Raw genomic sequence first — 23,197 nt, forward strand, 5'->3', positions numbered from 1 at the left:
GGATAAGGTAGTTTTACGTACCAAGCCTGGTTTTCTTCCAAAAGTGGTTTCCAATAGGAATATTAACCAGGAAATAGTTGTTCCTTCTCTGTGTCCAAATCCAGTTTCAAAAAAGGAACGTTTGTTGCCTCTAGATAGAATTTTAAAGCACGAACCACATCTAGATTGTGTAACAAAGGATTTCAGACAGACATCATCCTTGTTTGTCGTCTATTCTGGTAAGAGGAGAGGTCAGAAGGCTACTGCGACCTCTCTCTCCTTCTGGCTTAAAAGCATCATCCGATTGGCTTATGAGACTGCCGGACGGCAGCCTCCTGAACGAATTACAGCTCATTCTACTAGATTGAAAATGTCAATGCATACTTTTGTGACCAACAGCATGTCTAAGTGTACTCACCCCTTATGACCATATTTGAGGTAGTTGTTAATCATGAATCACTTAAGATACATACCCAGTATATATCACATTGGTCAAGATATATCGATGATATTTTCTTTATTTGGGAAGGATCTGATAATCAGCTAAAAGAATTTTTCAATATTTTAAATTGTAATCCCTTTGGTCTATATTTAACGTATACTAGTAGTGTGGAAGAAGTAGAATTTTTAGACCTAATAATTAAGAAAAGGGATGAAAGATTGGAGACTGATATTTTCAGAAAACCGACAGCAACGAATAATATTCTATATGCTGAGAGTAGCCATTATCCCTCCACAATAAGAGGCTTACCCGTGGGGGAATATTTAAGAATGAGAAGAAATTGCTCAACTGACGAATCTTTCAAATTAGCAGCATCTGATTTAAGACAGAGATTACTAGAGAGAGGGTACTCTCGCAAATCATTGGCAAAGGCTTATAACAGGGCGTTAAAAAGTAATAGAAGTGAACTTCTCAAACCTAAAGAACGCAAAAAAGCCAATCCAATTAGATTTATCTCTACCTACTACCAAGAAAGTGACAAAATCTCTTAGATTTTTAAAAAACATTGGCATGTCATTCAAGCTGATGACCATTTGAAGAAATTGGTTACAGATATACCTTCCTTTACTTATAGAAGGTCTAAGAATCTCAATGAATATCTGACACACAGCCACTTTGACCGAAATGCCAAAAAGAAACCGATTTATCATGGGTCAGTAAAGTGTGGTCATTGTTCCATCTGCCAACATATGATAAGAAGAAGCAAAATGAGACAGATTTAATAAAACTTGGGCTATTAGAGAGTATATTAACCGTCAGAACACTAATGTTATATACTGCATTTCTTGCAAGTGCAATATTTTCTATGTAGGCATGACGATGAGAACTCTGGGCAAAAGGATGACTGAACATCTTGGTAATATCAGAAACGCTAAATCTGACCTTGATAAAGATAAGAAAATCACTAGTGTTGCAAAACATTTTTTACAACACCACATAGGAGACACAAAAGCACTTCAATGCTGGGGCCTGGAGAAATTAAAACCAGGCATCAGAGGTGGTAACTTAGAAAATCAATTGCTGAGAATGGAAACTAAATGGATATTCAAATTGGATAGTGTCATGCCTTACGGTATGAACGAATCCAACAATTATTGGACTTTCCTTTGATGTATCCTAAGTGATACATATTACCCTTGTATATTACATATTCAGCCTTCTAATAAGACACATTTTCAACGTTGTCAGAGTTATTATCATTATATTGGTAACTTATAGCATTAAACTGTAAAATTAAATCTAACCATTATTACAGCAAGCTATACAAATATTCAATCTATGGAGCTGACTCTATTAAGAGGGACTAGTGCCAATATATCTTAAGTTTGACTCCTGATATATTGTATAACTATAGGAAGCATAGTAATATGCCCATAAAATACTTCAGTTATCTAGATAGGAGTGTATGATCCATAAGCCTACATGAGTATAAATATTATTACTAACTATGAGTAATTCACTGATGGCATAGGTTAGGTACATTTTATTAATGAACCTCCTAGACGTAGGTGGTGACATTGGAGCTAATAATAAGTGGGCTTAGAGATTCAGACATATATACTTAGATGACAGCTGTCACTTTTTGATATTAGAGAATAGTTAAATAGTGACATGTTGAATATTTCCTTTACTAACACAGTGATAATATTCTCACAGTAATATTTCACAATCTAGCCTCGAACATAATCTTTTAAGGTAAAGAGAGATGACAGTTTCACTGAATTAATCTTCTTTAGAAAATGGGACTAATTATCCTCAAATATGGTCATAAGGGGTGAGTACACTTAGACATGCTGTTGGTCACAGACGTATGCATTGACATTTTCAATCTAAGGAGAATTGGAATATATTCACTCTCCCTTCCACTAACCTACTGGAGAGTGGGGGGCACGTACATGCATTGTGGCATGTTAACATTAGATTCAGAACATTACTATGAGACTGGGACATATAAATCCGATAGAGTCTCATAGATTTAATCTTAGTAGTGGTTTGTGCAATTTGTGAGCTTAGTTTTGTCCTTAACACGGAATTGATTATTTACATATCGTTGTCTACTAGCACATATATATATATATTATTATTATTTTTTTTTGTCAAACAGGGAGGACCGTGTTACTGATATACCGCTTAGTAATCAATGGGAGCAGTTTATCTTTAAATATGACTACAGTAAGTAAGAACACTGAGTATGTGTTATTGATCACAGATGCCCATATTGACATGAGTGATCGAGGGTAGTTTCGATTATTTGGTCTTTACGGTTTTGGTTTGGAAACACTAGAAAGCTCATATGTATTTGCGTTGCCTCATATGGGGAGTACCAATGAAATTTAGAATATACTCCCACTCCCTCCCACCGACCTATCGGAAAGTAGGGGGCGGGTTTGTGCATAGAGGCATGTAAACATCACTACAGGACTAATCTAAGGAAGTGTCCATGATTGAATTGTATAAACATTGTATGTTTGCTATACGTGACTGACTATTCACATATCTAACAGCACAATTGGCAATGAGGATGTTATTTTTCTTAAACAGTGACGAAGACAATCTCACAATGACTTTACTTTGAAAGCTCTGTACCTATGGAGTAACGGCAATCACACACTCCTACACATTAACCAATGGGAGGAGGGAGGGCGTGTTAGATTGCCAGGTAATCAGTTAGGAGTCATTGAATGAGCAGTGACGTGTCAGCATTTGATAGGTTGGAATATTAATTAGAGGGTATTTAAAGGCAGTCCAAGAAGAGCTTGGTTTGTCTACATTCAGTTTTAAAACAGTAACATTGAGAAAGGCGTATTACACGCCGAAACGCGTTTGTGTGTGTTAATCTTTGATTCTTTCACCTCTGTCACCTGATGCCGGTGTATGCAGTTACTGGCCAGGAGACAGGGAGGTGTTGAATGGTATGAATGAATGTTTGTGTGGTGGGGAACAGTACCAGGCGGTTTGTTCCTGTACTTATTTTAATGACTTATTATTAAAAGTTATATTTTAATATCACATTATTAGTTAGAGGGTGAGTGCTATAACCCTATCTTTGCCTCGCTTTCTCTAAGTGTGGTTTTCTTTGTGCATGTTGTTTTATAGGGTAGCACCGGTCCTTAATATTTTATTTAGGGCTTTCCTCCACTAATTGTTCACAGTGCCAATATACCCCCCCTTTTTTGCTCACATAGGTTAGGTTATCACTTCTGTATGTTTTTGTTTGAATACCCTAGTATGTACAGTATAATTTCTATGACCGGTTTTCTTTTGTATGCATAACTTCATTCTTGCCTAAAGATTAGCTTTATGAGATCTACTATTCCCACTCAGCTGATCTATAATCTCTCTCTTATTATTTATTCATTTGGGGGTGTCTCTGGTGTCCGCGGCCGGGATAGCTGAGCACTCCACGCATCTATAATGTTTGAGCAGAAGAGGGAGTCTTTCTAGTTATCTATTCTAGTCAATTTGGGCTCATGTTTGTTTATTATTTATTAGCTAACACTCCCATGGTCCCAAGACTGCCCTTATTGATATTGTTATAACCTATGTGAGGCCTAAAATGACCTTCCGTTTTTTAGCGTTATTATTTAATTAGAGTGTACCTGTGCCTATTTTATAGTGTGGGACGAACATTTAGTATAACATATAAACAGCTATTTGTTCGTATATATGTTCCCAATCTTCTCCTGAGCTTAAACTTAGCTATGGTATTCTCTTGAAGAAGCTATACTCTAGTTTAAATATTTTGTAGTTGTAGCTATTACTAACTAAATCTTAATCGATCATTTGCCCTCCATGAAATCTTAAGTTCCATAAACCCACCCGTGGTCCTGGCTGACTCTGGAGGTGTGTCCGAGTAGTGCAGGTCCAAAGTGCCCTGGTTCATATAACCCCTCAGATTAGAGAACCTTATTAATTCAGGTCCATTCTTTGCCATTCTCTGGGGGGGGGGGGGGATAGAGGGTGGTTTAGAGGTTTGCTCTTTAACTTTTTTTGTGACTGTTATGTTTCTTATAGCTTGACATTTTAATATGTTGTTGCAATAACTGTTATTAGTCATGTATAAGATGGTGTAATTTATATTTTGTATGTTTCATGAGCAAACTGGATGCTTCTGTAATTGCTTTACCCTCAATACAAAAAAATTCTGGATTTTGGGATTTGTACCTGTATGTCCCTTTAAACAATTTATATTACAATCTCAAAAGAGTGCGCTTTGATGATCTCACACTTATTGCAGTCAGCAGGGTAGACGTTGTAGTCAACTTCTTTTTCTTTGTTTCAAATAAAAAAGGTATTTCAAAATTTGAGATTGTTTTTCATGTAAGTCTCATGTAAGCTCTTTTCATACTTGCAGAAGTGTGCCCCTCTCCACCTTTAAGGGACAGTATACTGTAAAATTGTTTTCCCTTAATGTGTTTCCAATTACCAGCCGCAGAGTATAAAATGCATGAGAAATGTCTTTGGGTTTATTTTTGTATATGAAATAGTCATTTTGTTCTTTGAAACCACAACCCATAAAATGTGTTGAGCTTGCAGGGAAGTCAGATCTCCTTATTTTATCACTTTCTGTGCACACACTTCTTTATATTATCTCTGTCTGTAAAGCAAACCCCAATACCTAGAGCGCCATTCTCTAAAGCTCTCTGGTCTGGCGAGATTCTATAAGATGCCTCATCACTATTATGTGGTCACTCAGGGATTGTTTTAAAGGCATTTTTTACCTTGGGAACTGTGGCTCTCATCAAGGGGAGTTCACTAATTTGGTTTATATTAAGGAGAGACCTTTCCTTTACAATAAAGTTATCTATAAAATAAGCTGATGATTTCTCTCAATGCTGCCAAGTTTTTGAGAATCAGACCTTTAGGAAAGATAAGTAATCAAATGTTAATTTTCAATTGTTCTCTCTACCTCCCACTGGGAGTGTAATTTCTTATGCTGTCTTATGTTTACACACCTTTTTTATAGCCAATACTTAAGTATAGAAACTTTCAGTATACTGTAGGTAGGGATATTACAGGCAGCATCAGCCATTCCAAATGCTGATATAAAGGTAAAGGAGATATTTGTAAACCATTTAATACACTCCAACAGGTAAAATGGATTATTGGGAGCAAATTAAAGGGGAGGAAATTTAAAATTTAGGGTACACAGTCCTTTAAAGCAGAGGCGGCAGTTCTTATTGGCTAGTAAAGATTACTAAGATGTACAAAACCGATACTGCAGTAGTATTTTCAGTTTACACAGCTTTTACTTTTCAGACAAAACAATATTTTTGACGTATAAAAACTGGTCTTTCATATGCGTGATTGAGCACAGTGTCCCATGAAATAGAATTTTATAGTAAACCAAGATATACATTAAATCAAACTTCATTTGCATGTGTGTATGTATGTGTGCTAGTCTGTGCCTGGAATGTATTACATAAAGTATTATCGTCCTATAACTGTTTGTTTTTTATGCTCTGTTTCTAAAATCTTTGTATTTGTGATGCTTATCCTAATGCAGGGATCCTGAGATCTGGCGCTTGGCTTGTTTGAAGGTGTGGGGCAGAAGCTGTGTAAAGCTGGTCCCATATACCTCCTGGAGACAGATGTTTCTAGAAAGGCCAAGAGTGCGCTTTGATGGTACGTTTTCTAAATTAGATTTTTTTCTATTTAGTCACTGAGCTTTTATTAACCAGTGTTCTTGTAAATAGACGTTAAACACTAAATATATTTTAAGTTTATTATTGAGGTTACTCCACCTCCCTCTAGTCATGGGTGTTGCCACGTTGAAGTCTATTTTTCACTGCCTGGCAGTACTGACGTGTTTGCATAGGTGCAGTGTAACCTAGGTTCTAAAATCGCTGCACCCATAATTAGAGGGAGGTGCATGAAAAGTATTTAGTGTTTAATGTCCCTTTTTAATGTTGTTGATTTACTATCTTGTGCATTATGTTCCGCAGTAAGATACATTTAATTTGTCAAGTGATTTTACTCATTAGCACTGTAGACTATTTAGCATGGTTCCAGCAATGTGAAATCAATGCCACAACTTCTGCCTTTTATATATTTCTTGTTCTATGATGTGTATATAGTGTTTTATCTGATGATCTATACTGAATGAAATTACGTTGTCTAAATTGAAATACATCTAGGTCACACTGTACCTATATTTAAAGACAGTTAATGCTCATTTCTTTTCTTTCTTTTTTTTTTTTTACCTTCTACTTAAAGGGACAGTATACACCAATTTTCATATAACTGCATGTAATAGACACTACTACTACTATAAAGAAGAATATGCACAGAGACTGATCTAAAATCCAGTATAAAACCTTTTACAAACTTACTTAGAAGCTCCCAGTTTAGCACTGTTGATGAGATAGTCTGGGACACCCACTGAAAGGGGCTGGGTAAACAAAAATAGCAGACACTCCCCGCCTCCCCCTTCCCTGCATATGAAAAGACAGCGAACATAAACAGGAACCTGCAGGAGTCTGTAAACACGAGTATACATCTGGCACTGTAGGGCTTGGTTAGGAGTCTGAAAATCAGCAAAATTTTCATAAAAGATAAGCAAAACTAAACCTATTTATAAACATATTTCCAGATGGGCTATATAAATGGATCATCTCTAAAACATTTATGCAAAGAAAAATCTAGTGTACAATGCCCCTTTAAGCCCCCTTGTTTGTTATCATGTGCATTTTTTTTTCCTGATTGATGCTAATATACTCATTTTACAAAATGCACATTCTTCTATTCTGTTTGTTTTCCATTCATCTATACTGTCTGCCCTATTGATTCTGAACCTTTGTTCAGTAGGACTGCTGACTGGGTCAAAAATTAAATCTGCATGGGAGCAATTTAATTTAAAATATAAGCATTTTTTCCATATACTTTCATTAGAAAAAATGCTTCTAGTAAAAGTTATTACTGTTTCTCAGTGGCATATGCACATATCCTTTGAAGGTCATGCACCAGTATTCAAACACACCTTCTCAGAAAGTCAGCGTTTTGTATGACACAGATTAAGTCGTTTGAAGCAATTCACACCACAGCTCTCTGACCAGGCATGCTGTTTGAATACTGGTACACAGGCCCTCTCAGGATATGTGCGTATGCTGCAGAAAAACAATAGTAACTTTTACTAGAAGCATTTTTGCTGTTTACTGTCCATTTTAACACAATTTTTATCCATCATACGGTCAGATTACGAGTGGCTTGCTAACAGTTACTGAGGTCTCAGGAGTTAAAGCCCTTTGCCTGCCTTTTTTTTCTTTCTTTTTTTTACATTGAGATACATACATACACATGTCTTAAGATGTGTGTACATATATATATATATATATATATATATATATATATATATATATATATATATATATATATATATATATATATATATATATATATATATATATATATATATATTGCAAAACGGATCGATCGCACTCCAGACATCAAAAGGTCATAACCAAGGGTGCAACAAATAGTAATCAAAGGCAGCAAAAAAGTCTGTCCTCAGAATTTAATTGGAAAACAATCCCTACTGGAGAGCACTTTCCTTGCTGTGTGTGTGTATATGCATATGTGCACTACCTGATGCACACAAAAAACTTACTTCTAGCAGAGTTAGCGCTGGAACGATAAATACCGCTCCACTCCAATCTGGCACATATAACTGTATTTAAAAAATGAGACCTATGTAGACATTAAGTGCATTTATGTAAGCTAAGCAACATGTTAAAACAACCAGAGCTTTTGAGGTGACTAACTTAACCAGATAGTAACTGTGGGGCTAAATTACCTTACATTATAAAGTAAAATTTAAAACTTGTTAATCAGAAGTTTAATTCTAATTGATGACGTTACTTCTCTGTAAATTAAGATAGAGGATGTTTTCATTACATGTTTGAATCATACTTCAAGATGATTAATTGCTACATGTTTTTCAGGTGTGTATATCAGCAAAACCACATATATACGCCAAGGAGAGCAGTCCTTAGATGGATTTTACCGGGCCTGGCACCAAGTGGAATATTACAGGTTTGTATGTTTTGGGATTTATTTTTATTATATACCAAGACACAAAGAATATGATGGCAGACAAGACTACATCTTACATCCATGCTGACAATTTATTTAACCCTGTGCCGGGGTTAACGTGTCTACATTGAAACAACTTTTTCGATGTAAACAAATTGAAATCTCGCGATCGTGCACGGGGGCATCCTAATGATGCTAGGCACGCCCTCCAGACCGCGATCCTATCAGGGAAGCGCCAGTGGCTTCAGGAAAGCCAAGCAGTTAGGACGTTGTATTTCGTCCTTTGGCGCTAAAGCCCAGCAAAATTCGGACAATTTAACGCCGTTAGGACGTTGTATAAGGTTAACATTTTGTTAAAAAAAAAAAAAAAACATCTGTTTGATCCCTGGCCTTATTTTCTATATCCTCTATTTTAATTTTTTTTGTTACATTTTTAATTAGTTTCACGTAAGTAAATACTTAAATTCAGCACTGATCAGCACATATCATTACCATAAGCATGAAAACAGGAAAAAGAGCATATCTTGCAGTGTTTTCTTATGCACTCATATATAAAACAAAGGCAAAGTGTAACCCCTTAACTGTTGAACCATGTGCTGAGCTATTTATACATTTTTAGATTCTGCAGACTTTTAAGCCCAATTGTAGGTTATTTTACAGTGAGAAACCCACACATATTATATATTGTTTTTTTCAGCAGACCCAGGGAGGAGGTTGATTCATGCAGAAAACCTGTATGCACAGGGGTGAAAAACATATTTTAGATTTACTGCCCCTATTTAATTTCTATACTATAACTTTTAAAGGCATATAAAAAACCCTTTTTTTCCTTTCATGGTTCAGATAGAACATGCAATTGTAAACAACTTTCCAATATACTTTACTATTGTCAAAATGTATTTGTTTTCTCACTATCCTTTGTTTAAAAGCAGAAAGGTTAGATCAGGAGCGTGCACATGTCTGCGGCACTATATGGCAGCAGTTTTGCAAGAATGTTATACATTAGCAAGAGCACTAGATGGCAGCACTATTTCCTGTAATGTAGTGCTCCATACATGTGTATGCTACCTATTCAGATATCTCTTCAACAAAGAATAACATGATATTGAAGCAAATTTGATAATAGAAGTAAATTTGGAAAGTTTTTTAAAATGGTATGCTCTGTCTGAATCATGAAAGAAAAATTTGGATTTCATGTCCCTTTTAAATATCTGTACTACTTTATGTAGATAAGTTAGTGCCAGTTTAGCATTATCTGGTGGAATTTTTCACTTTATTTCTGTAGATATAGTGAGAACTCTCACCTATTCTTCTGAAACAACAAAACATCCAAAACTGAATGTTTTTTGCCATTCACTCATGACTGAGGAAAAATAGCAACATATCCAAGACTATGATAACAATATGGATTTCTCCAACATTGGTGTGTCCGGTCCACGGCGTCATCCATTACTTGTGGGATATTCTCCTCCCCCACAGGGAAAGGCAAGGAGAGCACACAGCAAGAGCTGTCCATATAGTCCCTCCCAGGCTCCGCCCCCCCAGTCATTCTCCTTGCCGCTCTGAACAAGTAGCATCTCCTCGGGGATGGTGAGGAGTTTGTGGTGTTTAGTTGTAGTTTTTTATTCTTCTATCTAGAGTTTGTTATTTTAAAATAGTGCTGGTATGTACTATTTACTCTGAAACAGAAAGAGATGAAGAGTTCTGTTTAAAAGAGGAGTATGATTTTAGCAGCAGTAACTAAAATCAATTGCTGTTCCCACACAGGACTGTTGAGATGAGAGAACTTCAGTTGGGGGGAACAGTTTGCAGACTTTTCTGCTCAAGGTATGACTAGCCATTTTTCTAACAAGACTGTGTAATGCTGGAAGGCTGTCATTTTTCCCTCATGGGGATCGGTAAGCCATTTTCTTAGTCAAAAATCAAACAGAATAAAGGGCTTATTATGGGCTATAAACTGGTAGACACTTTTAGGGGCTAAATCGATTGCTTTATTTAAGTATTATATGCAGTTTGAAGTTGAATTTCACACTTTTATAACATTGGGGAACGTTTTTAGCACCAGGCACTTGTTAAGACACCTTCCCAGTCAGGAAGGGCCCTTCTCTGTAGTAGGCAGAGCCTCATTTTCGCGCCATTATTGCGCAGTTACTTTTGAGTACAGTACATGCAGCTGCATGTGTGAGGGTCTGGAATCCACTAAAAACGTTCCTAGAAGGCTTCATTTGGTATCTTATACCCCCCTGGGATTGGTGAAGTCGCAGCAAAGGCTGTGGCTGGGACTGTAAGGGGGTTAAAATTGTAAACGGCTCCGGTTTCAACATTTTAAGGGTTAACAGCTTGAAAATTGGGGTGCAATACTTTGAATGTATTAAGATTGGTAAAGATTGGATAATTCCTTCATAGTTTTTCACATATTCAGTAATAAAGTGTGCCCTGTTTAGCATTTAAAGAGACAGTAACGGTTTTGTTTTAAAACGTTTTTTGTGCTTTATTAACCAGTTTAAGCCTGTTTAACATGTCTGTACCTTCAGATAGATCATGTTCTGTATGTATGGTAGCCAATGTGGTTCCCCCTTCAAATATGTGTGATAATTGTGCCATAGCGTCCAAACAAAGTAAGGACAGTACTGTCACAAATTGTAAAGTTGCCCAGGATGATTCCTCAGATGAAGGAAGTAGACATAGTTCTACATCATCTCCTTCTGTGTCTATACCAGTTATGCCCGCGCAGGCGACCCCTAGTACTTCTAGCGCGCCAATGCTTGTTACTATGCAGCGATTGACGGCAGTAATGGATAACTCCATAGCTAATATTTTATCCAAAATGCCAGCATTTCAGAGAAAGCGCGATTGCTCTGTTTTAAACACTGTAGAGCAGGAGGGTGCTGATGATAATTTTTCTGTCATACCCTCACACCAATCTGAAGTGGCAGTGAGGGAGGGTTTGTCAGATGGGGAAATTTCTGATAGGAAGAATTTCTCAGCAGGCAGAACCTGATGTTGTGACATTTAAATTTAAATTAGAGCATCTCCGCGCATTACTTAAGGAGGTGCTATCTACTCTGGATGATTGTGACAATTTGGTCATCCCAGAAAAATTGTGCATACCTTTTGTCCCTCCTCCTATATTTAAGAAATTGTTCCCCATGGTCGACCCCAGGAAGGACACATGGCAAACAGTCCCTAAGGTCGAGGGGGGCGGTTTCTACACTATCCAAACGCACGACTATTCCCATTGAGGACAATTGTGCTTTCAAAGATCCTATGGATAAAAAAATTGGAGGGTTTGCTTATAAAAAAGATTTTTGTACAGCAAGGTTACCTCCTTCAATCAATTTCGTGCATTATTCCTGTCACTACAGCGGCGTGTTTCTGGTTCGAGGAACTGGAAAAGTCGCTCAGTAAGGAGACTCCATATGAGGAGGTCATGGACAGAATTCACGCACTTAAGTTAGCTAATTCCTTTATTTTAGATGCCGCTTTGCAGTTAGGGAGATTAGCGGCGAAAAATTCAGGGTTTGCAATTGTGGCGCGCAGAGCACTCTGGCTAAAGTCTTGGTCGGCGGATGTATCTTCCAAGACAAAATTGCTTAATATCCCTTTCAAAGGTAAGACCCTTTTTGGGCCAGAATTGAAAGAAATTATTTCAGACATCACTGGGGGAAAGGGCCATGCCCTCCCACAATATAGGCCTTTCAAGGCTAAGAATAAGTCCAATTTTCGTTCCTTTCGCAATTTCAGGAACGGACCGGCTTCCAACTCTGCAGCCTCTAGACAAGAGGGTAACGCTTCCCAGACTAAACCAGCTTGGAAACCAATGCAAGGCTGGAACAAGGGTAAACAGGCCAAGAAGCCTGCTGCTGCTACCAAGACAGCATAAAGGGGTAGCCCCCGATCCGAGACCGGATCTAGTAGGGGGCAGATTCTCTCTCTTTGCTCAGGCTTGGGCAAGAGATGTTCAGGATCCCTGGGCACTAGAAATAGTCTCTCAGGGTTATCTTCTAGAATTCAAGGAACTACCCCCAAGGGGAAGGTTCCACATGTCTCACTTATCTTCAGACCAAATAAAGAGACAGGCATTCTTACATTGTGTAGAAGACCTGTTAAAGATGGGAGTGATACACCCAGTTCCAACTGTGGAACAAGGTCGGGGGTTTTACTCAAATCTGTTTGTAGTTCCCAAAAAAGAGGGTACTTTCAGACCAATTCTGGATTTCAAAATTCTAAACAAATTTCTCAGAGTTCCATCGTTCAAAATGGAAACCATTCGAACAATTTTACCTACAATCCAGGAGGGTCAATTTATGACTACCGTGGATTTAAAGGATGCGTATCTACATATTCCTATCCACAAAGATCAATCCAAGGATTTTCACAAAGGTGCTAGGGTCCCTTCTACCGGTTCTAAGACCAAGGGGTATTGCAGTGGCACCTTACCTGGACGACATTCTAATCCAAACGTCGTCTCTTTCCAAAGCAAAGGCTCATACAGACATTGTTCTAGCCTTTCTCAGATCTCACGGGTGGAAGGTGAATGTAGAAAAGAGTTCCCTGTCTCCGTCGACAAGAGTTCCCTTCTTGGGAACGATAATAGATTCTTTAAAAATGAAGATCTTCCTGACAAAAGTCAGAAAGTCAAAGCTTCTAAACGCTTGTCAAGTTCTTCACTCTATTCTGCAGCCTTCCATAGCTCAGTGCATGGAAGTAGTAGGGTTGATGGTTGCAGCAATGGACATAGTTCCTTTTGCTCGAATTCATCTAAGACCATTACAACTGTGCATGCTCAAGCAGTGGAATGGGGACTATACAGACTTGTCTCCAACATTCAAGTACACCAGATGACCAGAGACTCACTCCGTTGGTGGTTGTCATAGGATCACCTGTCTCAGGGACTGAGTTTCCGCAGATCAGAGTGGGTCATTGTCACGACCGACGCCAGTCTATTAGGCTGGGGCGCGGTCTGGGATTCCCTGAAAGCTCAGGGTCTATGGTCTCGGGAAGAGTCTCTTCTCCCGATAAACTTCCTGGAACTGAGAGCGATATTCAATGCTCTCCGGGCTTGGCCTCAACTTGCGAAGGCCGGATTCATAAGATTCCAGTCAGACAACATGACGACTGTAGCTTACATCAACCATCAGGGAGGAACAAAGAGTTCCTTGGCGATGAGAGAGGTATCCAAGATCATCAAATGGGCGGAGGATCACTCCTGCCATCTATCTGCAATTCACATCCCAGGAGTAGACAACTGGGAGGCGGATTATCTGAGTCGTCAGACTTTCCATCCGGGGGAGTGGGAACTCCACCCGGAGGTTTTTGCCCAGTTGACTCAATTATGGGGCATTCCAGACATGGATCTGATGGCGTCTCATCAGAACTTCAAGGTTCCTTGCTACGGGTCCAGATCCAGGGATCCCAAGGCGACTCTAGTGGATGCATTAGTGACGCCTTGGTCGTTCAACCTAGCTTATGCGTTTTCACCGTTCCCTCTACTTCCCAGGCTTGTAGCCAGGATCAAACAGGAGAAGGCCTCGGTGATTCTGATAGCTCCTGCGTGGCCTCGCAGGACTTGGTATTCAGACCTGGTGAATATGTCATCGGCTCCACCAGGGAAGCTACCTTTGAGACAGGATCTTCTAGTACAAGGTCTATTCGAACATCCAAATCTAGTTTCTCTCCAGCTGACTGCTTGGAAATTGAACGCTTGATTTTATCCAAGTGCGGGTTTTCAGATTCAGTGATAGATACTCTGGTCCAAGCCAGAAAACCTGTGACTAGAAGGATTTACCATAAAATATGGAAAAGATATATCTGTTGGTGTGAATCCAAGGGATTCTCATGGATTACAATTCCCGGGATCCTCTCCTTTCTCCAAGAAAGTTTGGATAAGGGATTGTCAGCGAGTTCTCTAAAGGGACAGATTTCTGCTTTATCTGTCTTGTTACACAAACGACTGGCAGCTGTGCCAGATGTGCAAGCTTTTGTACAGGCTTTGGTTAGAATCAAGCCTGTTTACAGACCTTTGACTCCTCCCTGGAGTCTAAATTTAGTTTTTTCAGTTCTTCATGGGATTCCATTTGAATCCTTACATTCCATAGATATCAAGTTACTATCTTGGAAAGTTCTGTTTTTGGTTGCTATTTCTTCTGCTAGAAGAGTTTCTGAATTATCTGCTTTGCAGTGTGATCCACCCTATCTGGTGTTCCATTCAGATAAGGTTGTTTTGCGTACCAAGCCTGGTTTTCTTCCAAAAGTTGTTTCCAACAAGAATATTAACCAGGAAATAGTTGTCCCTTCTTTGTGTTCGAACCCAGTTTTAAAGAAGGAACGTTTGTTACACAATTTAGATGTAGTCCGTGCTTTAAAGTTCTATTTAAAAGTAACAAAGGATTTCAGACAAACTTCTTCTTTGTTTGTCGTTTATTCTGGTAAGAGGAGAGGACAAAAAGCTACTGCTACCTCTCTTTCTTTCTTTCTTTCTTTCTGGCTGAAAAGCATTATCCGATTGGCTTATGAGACTGCCGGACGGTAGCCTCCTGAACGAATCACAGCTCACTCTACTAGGGCTGTGGCTTCCACATGGGCCTTCAAGAACGAGGCTTCTGTTGATCAGATATGTAAGGCAGCGACTTGGTCGTCTCTGCACACTTTTGCCAAATTCTACAAATTTGATACTCTTGCTTCTTTGGAGGCTATTTTTGGGAGAAAGGTTTTGCAAGCCGTGGTGCCTTCTGTTTAGGTAACCTGATTTGCTCCCTCCCTTCATCCGTATCCTAAAGCTTTGGTATTGGTTCCCACAAGTAATGGATGACGCCGTGGACCGGACACACCAATGTTGGAGAAAACAGAATTTATGCTTACCTGATAAATTACTTTCTCCAACGGTGTGTCCGGTCCACGGCCCGCCCTGGTTCTTTAATCAGGTTTGAAAAATTTCTTTCTCTATACACTACAGTCACCACGGCACCCTATAATTTCTCCTTTTTTCTCCTAACCGTCGGTCGAATGACTGGGGGGGCGGAGCCTGGGAGGGACTATATGGACAGCTCTTGCTGTGTGCTCTCCTTGCCTTTCCCTGTGGGGGAGGAGAATATCCCACAAGTAATGGATGACGCCGTGGACCGGACACACCGTTGGAGAAAGTAATTTATCAGGTAAGCATAAATTCTGTTTTTTTTTTTACATCTATATTTGGATACTTTCTGCCATACTGTATTACAACTCATTCTTTTAAATTGAACACTGAATCACAACTATTTGTCATATAATTAGCTTTTACTGTAGTTATGTTGTGGCCTATAAGAACATATGACCCCAAAGGGATGGAAGAAGAATAGCTGTTTTGTTAATTGTTTTATCACACACATAAAAAGTTGCTTTATGTGCTTTTACTATATTAACATAAATAAAGTGAGCAAATCCTACTTTTGACCATGTTTCATTATTTTAAACTTAGATATATGCGATTCTTTCCTGATGGGCATATTATGATGCTAACCACTCCTGACGAGCCCCAAACCGTTGTTCCTCGTTTACGTACAAAAATGATAAGGTATTTATTTAAACATATTTTTTTTATGTAAAATTCTAAAGATACATTTATATGAAATAAACCTTTTGCATACCTTTATATTCATTACTTTTGTGGTACTCCATTTACTCCAACGTAACGTGTTTTTTTTAAAGGGTCAGTAAAGACAAAATTAAACATTGATGATTCAGATAGAGCATGTAATTTAAAAAAAAATGTATTTTCTTAACAATTTTGCTTTGTTCACTTGTTATCCTTTGTTGAAGTATAAACCTAGGTAAGCAGATAGAAGCTAAGGAGCGTGCACGTGTCTTTAGCAGTCTATGGTAGCAGTGTTGGCAACATCATTTCTTGCAGTTTTATACTATGTTGCAAGCACTGCTGCCAGATGGCAAAAGACATGTGCCTGCTCCTGAGCTCACCTCGGATTACTCTGTAACATAGGATACCAGTAGAACTAAACAAAATTGATAATAATAGAAATAAACTTGAATATTCTATTCATTATTTTTTTTTGCATTTTGACATTACTATCCCTTTAACTTTCTTAGCTATAAACCAGTGGTTCCCAAACTTTTTCAGGTCACTGCCCGCTTGGTTCTATAAATTTAAAGGGACATAAAAGCCAAAATTTTCGTTCATGATTTAGATAGAGCATACCATTTTAAACAACTTTACAATTTACTTAATTTATCTTTATTTTCTTTGTTTTCTTGTTATTCTTTGCTGAAAAGCAGAAAGATTAATAATTAGTATTATACGGCAGCAGTTTTGCTAAAATGTTATACATTAGCAAGAGCACTAGATTGCAGCACTATTTACTGTCATTTAGCTAGATATCTCTTCAACAAAGAACTAGAGAACAAAGCAAATTTGATCATAGAAGCAAGTTGGAAACTTTTTTAAATTTGTATTCTCTATCTGAATCCTAAAAGAAAAATTTTGGGTTTTGTGTCGCTTTAAGATCAGCACCACCTAACATAATCCATAAAAATAACATTCAGAACAGCAGTGCACAACCCCCTAATAAAGATAATGACACAATGCAATCTAATGGAGTAACAAACATCTTCAAGTTTTTAAAATATATTTCTTTGGTATGATGATGATAATAGTCCATAGGGCTCCATAACATGTGGGATATAATTCCCGCCACCAGGAGAAGGCCAAGAACCCACACAAGCTTAAGTCCCTCCCATCTCTACAGTTTTGTTCTTGGCCTTCCAGGAGTAGGTTAAGAATAGAGGTGTTCCAGCTACTTGCTTATGGATTAATGTTTGGGATCTCAGATCAATTTGAGACCCTTTTGTCCCTGGGACATATCATTCACAAAGAAGACAGAAGAGATCTCCAGCAAGCTGAATGGTACAGTGACATATGAATACCCTGTTTTGCGTGCAGTGGGGATCTCCCTAGGAATGTCAGCCATAACTACCCTTGGGTGTTACGGGTACATATCCCTTAGCCTCCCCCTGAGGGATAGTGGTATTCCTCAAAAATCCTCTGCTAAACTTGTACAAGCACTAAATACTGCTTCAGTTTGGTGCATGGTAAGCCGGTGGAGGAGTGCTACTTCAGGTAAGCCACTTTCCACAGCACAGACATAGCCCACAGGCTATTAGAAGGCACTCTCACACAGGTACAGAATAGCCAGAGGAGTTAGCCTGCTTTCCTTTTGACGCTTTTTTTTTCCTGATTCAGGGACCTAACTGCCCAACATCAATTGGGAGGATATTCACAGATCATTGACACCCTTTTTATATCCTTTGGCAGCTCTGGGACACTCCTTTTTTTATATTTTTTTTAAAAATAGGGGAAGGCCCTTTAAGAGTGATTGCTCTGTGCAGTAAGCGGTTCTCTCACAGATCATCCGGTTTAGCTCTGCAGCACAATAGGAGTATTTTGAGGTTATGCTATAGTGTTTTTTAGTAAATATATTATTTGGCACTTATTTGGATATTTTTAGCCTCTCTGAGGGAACGGAGCATTCCTGGCAGTAGCACCACCCCATTAGCTTGTCACTCTTTTTTTTTTTTCCTTCACTCCGGAGCTGTAGCTGGGTAGGAAAGGATCTTAAAGCATCTACCTTCTGTTTTATTTTTCCTACTAAAATCAACCTGAAATTGTTCTGTCACTGGAGGGGGCTGAGTACCCACAAAGGAGCTGCCAGGGGCTCACTTGGGGCTTTTTGTGAATACTGTTTCTTCTAGGGCCTAGGTGTCACCTTACTCTTTTTAGATAATTTGCAGGTGTCAGAGGTGTTAAATGGTAGCGTGCCCTCTACACTTGCCAAATAACAGTGTATGTGTGTTTGTCCTGTCTCTGTGTATTTTACTCAGGGAACAACTACTGACTTTGCCCTTGAGTTTAAGAATAATTTACACAGGGCTATGGCAAAATATTTAGCAGTTATCCCCAAGCCAAGTAAGCGTAAAAACACAAGTCTTGGGATTTACCTCAATCTTTTGATGTGAACATGCACGCTCCTTCCCCTAAACCTCAAATTCCTGTTCAGTTCAAATGGGGAAGTTTCACCTGTGAACAAGACCCTGCTCATGACCCTTTCAGAGAGGTCTTCTGCTTAAACCAGCAGTGTCCATCACCTGTGTGGCAGCAGCAGGAACTCTCTGCTGCGTGTCCTTATCTAAAATGGCTTCTGAACAATCCTCTGCTGAAGACCTCCAGAACTGCATCAAGGCCCTTTAAAATGACTAACGCCTTTATATATGACGCAGTAATGGACATCATCAAGATTGATGTCAAAAATATGTCTATGGCACTTATTGCAAAAAGGGCCTTATGATTTAAATAATGGTCAGCTGACATGGTTTCATAAACTAGGTTTCCTTTAAAGGGAAGATTCTATTTGGTTCTGGTTTTGGACTCAATTATTAATACTATTACTGGTAGAAAACTAGCTTTTCTCCCTCAGTGTAAGAGAGAGAGCACATATAGTAATCGGTTTCCTTCGTTTAATTCCTCAAGAGATCAGAATTCCTCCTCCTTCTCATCAAGTCGACCCTCCAAGCCAGCCTGGAAGCTTGGTTCTTCATGGGCAAAGGACAGTCCAAGCAGTCAAATGCCAATTACAAATCTGCCTCAAGATGCGGCCCCCACACCAGAATCTGTTTTGTTAAGGGGCAGACTGGGCCTTTTCCAGAAGGCCTGGTTCAGCCAGTCAAGGACCCCTAGGTACAAAATATCATATCCCAGGGTTACAGAATAGGCTTTCGCTTCAGGCCTCCGCAATGATGATTCCATCTGTCTCATGTCCCTAAAACTCCTGTAAAGGTGGCGGCCTTTATGCAGTATGTTCAGGATTTAGAGCATATGGAAGTAATTATCCCTGTGTCTCAATAGGGTCAAGGGATTTACTCCAATCTGTTGATTGTTCCAAAGAAGGAATGGACTTTCAGACCCATTTTTGACTTGGAAACACTGATCAAGTTTGTCAGGGTTCCCACTTTCAAGATAGAAACAATTCACACAATCTTACCCTTAATCCAACAGGGTCAATATATGTACACTATAGACGTCAAGGATACATAACTTCATATTCCTATCCACAAAGATCACCATCAATTCCTAAGGTTTGCTTCCTAGACAAACAATACCAATTTGTCGCCCTTCCATTGGGTCTTGGTATAGCTCCACACATTTTTACAAAGGTGCTAGGAGCACTGTTGGCGGTGATCAGAGTTTAGGGGATCTTAATTGCCCATTATCTGAACGATATTGTAGTGCAGACTCCCTGCCTCCTAGATATTGCCCATACTCAAAGGTTCTTATACTTTTTCCAGGACCACGGTTGGAGAATCAATTTTCCAAATGGCTCTTTAACTCCAGCTACAAGGGTATTTTTTTTTTTCTAGAAATCATCATTGATCCTGTCGTAATGCATATATTCCAGACGGAACCATGCTGACTAAAACTTCAGAATACGTGTCTGTCTCTGCAACATGCTTCATTGACATCAGTAGCTCAATGCATGGAGGTAGTGGGTCTTACGGTTGCGGCTTCAGACGCAGTTCCCTTTGCCCTGCTCCATTTGCAGCCCCTTCAACTTCTATGCTCAATAAGTACTCAAATAATTATCTGCAAATGGAGCAGCAGATTGCCCTTGATTTATCCATCAGACAATCTTTCTTGGAGGATATAAGGTCATTCTTGGGCTTTGTTTCTTTACCCATCTTGGGCTATTGTGACGACGGACACCAATCTTTCAGGCTGGGGTGTGGTCTGGAATTCTCAGAGAGTACAAGGAGTTTGGTCCCCTCTGGAGGCGACTCAACATTCTGGAACTCTGAGCAATTATATGGCCTCTTCCAGACAATATCACAGCGGTGGCCTACATAAATCATTAAGGGGGAACCTGCAGTCCACTGGCTATGCAGGAAGTGTCTCCTATTCTGTCTTGGGCAGAGAGGAAGCAATGCTCCCTGTCAGCAGTTCACATTACAGGAGTGGACAATTGGGAAGCAGATTACCTCAGCCATCAGTCAGTTCATCCATTACAGTGGTCTCTCCATCAGGAATTGGTGTTTAACTGCGGGTTTATCGGACATAGATCTGATGGCCTCCCATTTAAATCACAAACTTCCAATGTATTGTGAAAGATCAAGAGATCTACAGACTCAAATAATAGACACCTTGGTGTGTCATAGAACTTTCATCTAGCATACCTGTTTCCTCCATTTGTTCTGCTTCTAATAATAATTGCTTGAACCAAACAGGAGTCGGCTTCGCTAATCTTGATTGATCCAGCCTGGATCCGCAGAACATGGTATGCGGATCTAGTGCAGATGTCCTCTTCCCCCCCCCCCCCATGGCTTCTTCCTCTAAGACAAGATCTATTGTCTTAAGGGCCTCTTTTCCAACACAATCTCAAATCTGATGGTCTGAAGGTTGAAAGCCTAGTCTTAAAACATAGAGGTTTCTCTAATTCAGTCCAGATAACCCATTGCCCAAAAAAATTAATCAAAAAATTTAGAGGGCATAATTTGAATGGTACTCTCCCAGAGAATTTTCTTGATATTCCTTCAGGATTCTGAGAATTCTTAAATTTTTACAGGATGGCCTTGACTAGGGTTTGTCTGGTAGCTTAAAGGTTGAAATTATGCTTTATCTTTTCTCTTTCATAAAAAATAAGCAAAATTTTCTGACTTCAGACTTTTGTCCAGGGGCTAGTAAAAATTAAACCAGTTGTGAAACCTATTTCTCCACCTTGGGATTTGAATCTTTCTGGTCTACAAGGTCCTCCTTTTGAACCAATGCATTTCATTGATATGAAACGTTTTTCCTGGAAAGTGTTTTTCTTCTTGGCTATTTCCTCAGGTAGACGAGTTTCTGAGTTATCGACTTTATCCTGTGATTCTACATTTTTATTTTTACACAAAGATATAGCTGTACTTCATACTAAATATGATTTTCTTCCTAAGGCAGTTTCTTTGGAAAATATCACTCAAGAGATTGTTGTTCCTTCTTTGTGTCCAGATCCTGCTAATTCTAAGAAACGGCTAATGTAAAATCTTGATGTAGTCAAAGCATTGAAGTTTTTTTTTTATCTGTACTGTAGCTTTGGCCTCTTGACTCACACAGGTAATTCACAAGGCTTACTTTGTGGTGAGAAAGTCACCACCTAAGCATATCACAGCTCATTCAACAAGATTAGTTGCAACTTCTTTGGCTTTCAAAAATAATTCATGCTTGGAGCAGATTTGCAAAGCTGCAACATGGTCGTCTCTGCATACTGTTTCAAAATTTTACTGCTTTGATATTTTTGCTTCTTCACAAGCAGTTTTTGGCAGGAAAGTCCTTCAGGCCACAGAGTCTGATACATTGGAACTGCCATTAAATTGTCCCATCCATTCAGTAACATGGACTGTCTGCTTGGGTATTATACCCACATTTTGGAACCCTATAGACCATCATCATTATACAAAAGAAAAGAAAATGTATGATTGCCTGTTAAATTATTTTCTTTCGGGATAATGATAGTCCATAGGCCCCACTCATTTTAAATTTTTGGACGGCAGTTCTAATATACACCTCTGTAAACACTGCTTTTGTCTTTCCTAGCTATCTGTTTCCTATTCTCTGCTCAGCTATGTGTTAAACTGAATAGAGATAGGAGGTGGAAGGGATTTAAGCTCTTGTTTGGGTTCTTGGCCACCCCCTAGTGGTGGGAATTATATCTCACATGTTATGAAGCCCTATGGACAATCATTATCCTGAAAGAAAATAATTTATCAGGTAAGCTTACCATTTTTTTTTTTTTTAACCCCTTAACGACCAAGGACGGACAGGGTACGTCCTTCAAAAACTGTCACTTAATGTCAAAGGACATACCCTGTACGACGTCAGGGTTTTCAAGCGCTGGAAGTGATATTGATCGCTTCCAGCCGCTTTCAGGGTATTGCAGCGATGCCTTGATATTGAGGCATCGTGCAATACCCTTTGTTTAACAACCGATGCAGAGAGAGACACTCTGTGGCCCTCTCTGCATCAGCCAGCGATGGTGCTGATCGTTGGTGGGTAGAAGGCATTGCAGGGAGGCGGGTGGGTGGCCCATCGCTGGAGGATATCCGGTAGAGGGGGCGGGGGCGCCAGGAGCATGCGCGGGGGTGGGAGCACTCACGTTGGCGGGAGCGGGTGGGACCGCTACACTATGGAACCTGTAAAGGGAAGAAGGGGGAGGATAAATGTTATCCAAGAGATATGGGAGGGTGTGGGGGGTAGGTTATTGAGGGGGGGCAGCTACACTACAGAAAAATTTGTTTTGTTTTTAAAAAAAAAATAAAAAAAAATTAAGAAGAAAAAGCTAATTATTTGGCAAACTGGGTACTGCCAGTACCCAAGATGGCGGCAAATAGGTAGAGGAGGGAGGGTAAGAGAGCTGTTTGGGAGGGATGGTTGTGGACTAAGGGGGGATCCTACACTGCAGAATATATATATTTTAAAAAAAAAAAGCCTTTTATTATAGTACTGGCAGACTTTCTGCCAGTACAGTACTTAGATGGCAGGGACAATTGTGGGAGAGGGAAGAGAGCTGTTTGAGAGGTGCCAGGGAGAGACCAGGGGGTGGGATGTGTCACGTGGGAGGCTGATCTCTACACTAAAGCTAAAATTAACCCTACAAGCTACATAATTAACCC

General features: G+C 39.3%; 1 protein-coding gene across 1 annotated transcript in view; it reads left to right on the forward strand.

The window, feature by feature from the left end:
- FBXO9 (F-box protein 9) overlaps positions 1-23,197 on the forward strand; it is a 128,196-nt gene that overhangs the window by 59,285 nt on the left and 45,714 nt on the right. The window contains exons 8-10 of the mRNA XM_053710381.1: positions 5,988-6,106; positions 8,422-8,512; positions 15,969-16,064. Coding sequence (XP_053566356.1) covers positions 5,988-6,106; positions 8,422-8,512; positions 15,969-16,064 — 306 coding nt within the window. The remainder of the gene's footprint in view (positions 1-5,987; positions 6,107-8,421; positions 8,513-15,968; positions 16,065-23,197) is intronic.

This window comes from Bombina bombina, chromosome 4 (genome assembly GCF_027579735.1).
Source record: "Bombina bombina isolate aBomBom1 chromosome 4, aBomBom1.pri, whole genome shotgun sequence".
NCBI lineage: Eukaryota > Metazoa > Chordata > Amphibia > Anura > Bombinatoridae > Bombina > Bombina bombina.